The sequence below is a fragment of the Chiloscyllium plagiosum genome, unplaced genomic scaffold (genome assembly GCF_004010195.1).
Source record: "Chiloscyllium plagiosum isolate BGI_BamShark_2017 unplaced genomic scaffold, ASM401019v2 scaf_21282, whole genome shotgun sequence".
In the NCBI taxonomy this organism is placed as follows: domain Eukaryota; kingdom Metazoa; phylum Chordata; class Chondrichthyes; order Orectolobiformes; family Hemiscylliidae; genus Chiloscyllium; species Chiloscyllium plagiosum.
Genome location: NW_025204730.1, coordinates 5,706 through 9,782, shown reverse-complemented (window position 1 = coordinate 9,782; position 4,077 = coordinate 5,706). Strand labels below are relative to the sequence as shown.

General features: G+C 51.5%; 1 protein-coding gene across 1 annotated transcript; it reads right to left on the bottom strand.

Moving 5' to 3' along the window:
• Positions 1-57: 57 nt before the first annotated feature.
• LOC122546398 (mitogen-activated protein kinase kinase kinase 11-like) lies at positions 58-3,467 on the bottom strand. Its single transcript, XM_043685121.1, has 2 exons — positions 3,291-3,467; positions 58-371 (listed from the first exon to the last, which is right to left on the bottom strand). The coding sequence occupies exons 1-2, from the start codon at positions 3,437-3,439 to the stop codon at positions 215-217; spliced, it is 306 nt and encodes a 101-aa protein (XP_043541056.1). The 5' UTR covers positions 3,440-3,467; the 3' UTR covers positions 58-214.
• Positions 3,468-4,077: the final 610 nt, after the last annotated feature.

Below are 4,077 nucleotides of genomic sequence, written 5' to 3'. Positions count from 1 at the left end.
CTTAGGTGTTGCCTGAGCAGGAGCTGCTGCCTATCATTGAGCTGTGGGTCAGGGAGGTGCCCGACTCTCACTGGCACTGACCTGCCCAAGCGTCTCTCGGTGCTGCTGCCGGTGTTCGGCCTGTATGTTGCTCCCAGGCATGAGTGAGGAGTAGGCCCCAATCCAAAGACCATGATGTCACATGGTAGAGGAGGTGTGGGGAGGGTACAGTTTGCTACTCACCTGCCATCAGCTGAGCAAAAGGTTCTGGGCAGGTCGACGGAATCGGGAGTGTCAGTTTATTGACCGCAACTCCGTAGGCCACAGCCAAGCCATCGATCCCCCTGTAAGGGACCTCTCCGGTTAACAGCTCCCACAGCAGCACACCGTAACTACGGAAAGAATAGGGATCCCATCAATCCACCGGACACCGCTGGCATTTACATCGCATCTCGGAGCAGACCGACCGACCCGCTCAGCGAAGTCAGCGTACAAAACCCCGAAAACAAGTCCCGTAAGGAGCTACTGGGCTCGCCCTGTCACCCAGGTCGGTTTCAACCAACGCCTTAATGGATGAGAGAGAGAGAGAGAGAGCCCCGAGCTCAGGGTGGCTCAGGCACAGCTGCTGATTCAGGGAGCAGCGATAAGCTCGCTCTCGCTCTCTGTTGTAAGAACTCGGAGCGGGCAGTAGGCCATTCTGCCCCTCTACTTAATACCATTCCACCTCGGCCTCTACTCCACTTCCCTGCCCGCTCCCATAACCCTTTACGAATGAAAAGTCGGTCCATCCCTCCCTCCTTGGATTTATTCGGTGTCCTGGCATCCACTGCGCTCCGACGGAGTGAATTCCACTGAGCCGTGGTCCTCTGAAAGACCATCAGACACAGGAGCAGAAATTAGGACATTTGGCCCATCGAGTCTGCTCTGTCATCCAATCATGGCTGATAAATAAATAATACCCCATTCTCCCACCTTCTCCCCGTAACCCTTGATCCCCTTGATACTCAAGAACTTATCTATCTCTGTCTTAAACATACTTAGTGACCAGGTCCCCATAGCCCTCTGTGGCAATGAATTCCATAATCCCTGGCTGAAGAAGTTTCTCCTTGCCTCTGTTCCAAAGGGTCTTCCCTTTAATCTAAGGCTGTGCCCTTGGGTCCTAGTCTTTCCAACCAGTGGAAACATCTTCCCCATGTCCGCTCTGTCCAGGACATTTAGTATTCTATGAGTTTCAATTAAATCTCCCTCATCTTTCTAAACTCCATTGAGTATAGACCCAGAGTCCTCAAACATTCCTCGTATGTTAAGAGTTTTCATTCCTCATGAACCGCCTCTGGACCCGCTCCAGGGCCAGTACATCCTTCCTGAGATAGGGGGCGCAAAACTGCGCACAATACTCCAAAGACATCATTCCTCCACATCTCCGTCTTAAATCTGCTGCCCTTTAATCCTAAAAGTGCCACGTCTCGTTCTGGACCATCCCAACTGAGGAAACGTCCGTGTCTATTTTGTCAATTCCTTTCAACAGCTTCCAAGATCAGTAAGATCTCTCGTCCTTTCCAACGTCGAGACAGAACAGGCCCCAGTGCCTCCCTTCACAAGGCTCATCTCTGGGGTCAGTCCAGTGAACTTTCTCTGATCTACCTCCAGTGCCATCACATCCCTCCTCCAGCAAGGAGGTGACGGCCTAGTGACCTCCCAGGAAACGTCTCAGGTTCCGAGTTCAAATCCTGATGGTGGAGTTGGGATTAATTTCTTTTTAAAATGCCTGGAATTAAAGTGACCACAAACAAATCATTGGAAAAACCCCAGCTTGTTAACTTTAGGGAAGGAAATCTGTCGTCCTTACTTGGTCTGGCCTACACATGTGACTCCAGACCCACAGTGGTGTGGCTGATTCTGAATTGCCCTCTGGGCAATTAGGGATGGGCAACAAGTACCGTCTTAGCCAGTGACACCCACGTCCGGTGTAAATCTACTCTGCTTCAAGTGAGAGATGCCTTTGGTTTGTTTGAATGGAGTCAATCTCCAGTTTGATACACAACTGTACAGAATCAGACTGCATCTGTGACTATGCATATAAAAAGACACTTTTTCATGAATAACGTATATTTTGAAATAATGTTTTAAAAAATTAACTAAGCAATTTTTTTTTCTGTATTAAATTCCCCTACAGTGTGGAAGCAGGCCCTTCGACCTAACAAGTCCACACTGACCCTCTGAGGAGTAACCCACCCAGACCCATTTTCCTCTGACTAATGCACCTAACACTACGGGCAATTTAGCACGGCCAATCCACCCTAACCTGCACATCCCTGGGCACTATGGGACAATTTAGCACGGCCAATAAATCCTAACCTGCACATCCCTGGGCACTATGGGACCATTTAGCACGGCCAATCTACCCTAACCTGCACATCCCTGGGCACAATGGGGCAATTTAGCACGGCCAATCCATCCTAACCTGCACATCCCTGGGCACAATGGGGCAATTTAGCACAGCCAATCCACCCTAACCTGCACATCCCTGGGTACTATGGGACAATTTAGCACGGCCAACCCACCCTAACCTGCATATCTTTGACCTGTGGGAGGAAACCCCACGCAGACACGGGGGGAGAATGTGCAAACTCCACACACACAGTTGCCCGAGGGTGGGTTTGAACCCAGGTCCCTGGGGCCGTGAGGCAGCAGTGCTAACCACTGAGCCACCGTGCTGCCCCAATATTGTAGCGACAGTCTGACTAATGTGTTGCACAGTTCGTCAAGACGTCCTGACTTTTATACTCCAATTTTTTATATAATCCGGGGCGGAGGGAACACTAGAGACTCCCTCCCAGTAAAATGCTGTGAATAACAGACTGGGCACAACAACAGGTACAAATTCCACCTCCTCTCCCTGACATTGTGTCCATGCCCAGGAGCATGCCAGCTGGGTACAGTCTGGCACCATAACCCCCTACTGCCCAAGGGCACCGGTTGAAGCCGCACTTCTGGCTACCTGATAGTGCGACTGCCACACACACACACCCCCACCCACCTCGGGCTGCCGTGACCAGCGGGTGGGATCTTGCTGTGCGCTAGAATGGCACTCTGGCCAACGCGGGTGACGCTGACCAATGGAGGAAGGTTCCCTCCTGCACCGTTTCCACCCCCCCCCCTCCCCTCCCCGCCCACCGGGCGACGGTGGGGATTTTACCGACCCACGTCTGAGGGGGCTGGGCACAGGTGAGTCCACAGCGTGGGCAACCCCCCCCCCACTCCCCCCTCATCAAACCAGGATGGAGGCGCCTGGCATTGTGGTATCTCACCTCCATACGTCACTGCCCTTGGAGAAAGTGGAGGTCTTGATCACCTCAGGCGCCATCCAGGCATAGGTGCCCGCTGTGCTCATTTTGGTGGTCTTGTGCCACTCCCTGGCAAGGCCAAAGTCGGTGATCTTCAGCGTGTTGCACTCCATGTTTTCATCGTTGATGGGCTGGGATAGCAAGACTGCAGACACAGAGAGAGAGAGAGAGAGCAAGCAATCGTCAGCCACAGTCTTTACAATCTACAGTCACAACTTCGATAGAACAACTGAGCTTAAGGTCACCAGATCACCATATGGTCAGGGCTGGACTGTTTACTCTGTACAGTGGCTGCAAAGACAGAGAGAGAGAGAGAGAGAGAGAGAGACAAGTTAAAGAGAGCAGGCAACACTTAATGGTAAGGTCCTGGGCAGTGTTGCTGAACAGAGAGCTTTTGGAGTGCAGGTTCATAGCTCCTTGAAAGTCACAGGTAGACAGGATAGTGAAGGAGGTATACTTGGCTTTATTGGTCAGTGCATTGAGTATAGGATTTGGGAGGTCATGCTGCAGCTGTACAGGACATTGGTTAGGCTGCTATTGGAATACTGCGTGCAATTCTGGTCTCCCAGCTGTAGGAAAGGTGTTGTGAAACTTGAAAGTTTGGAGAAAGGATTTATACGCATGTTGCCCGGGCTTGAGCTGTTGGGAGAGGCTAAATAGTCTGGGGCTATTTTCCCTGGAGGTGAGGGGTGACCTTATAGAGGTTTATAAAATCATGAGGGGCATGGATAGGGAGAATAGCCAAGGTCTT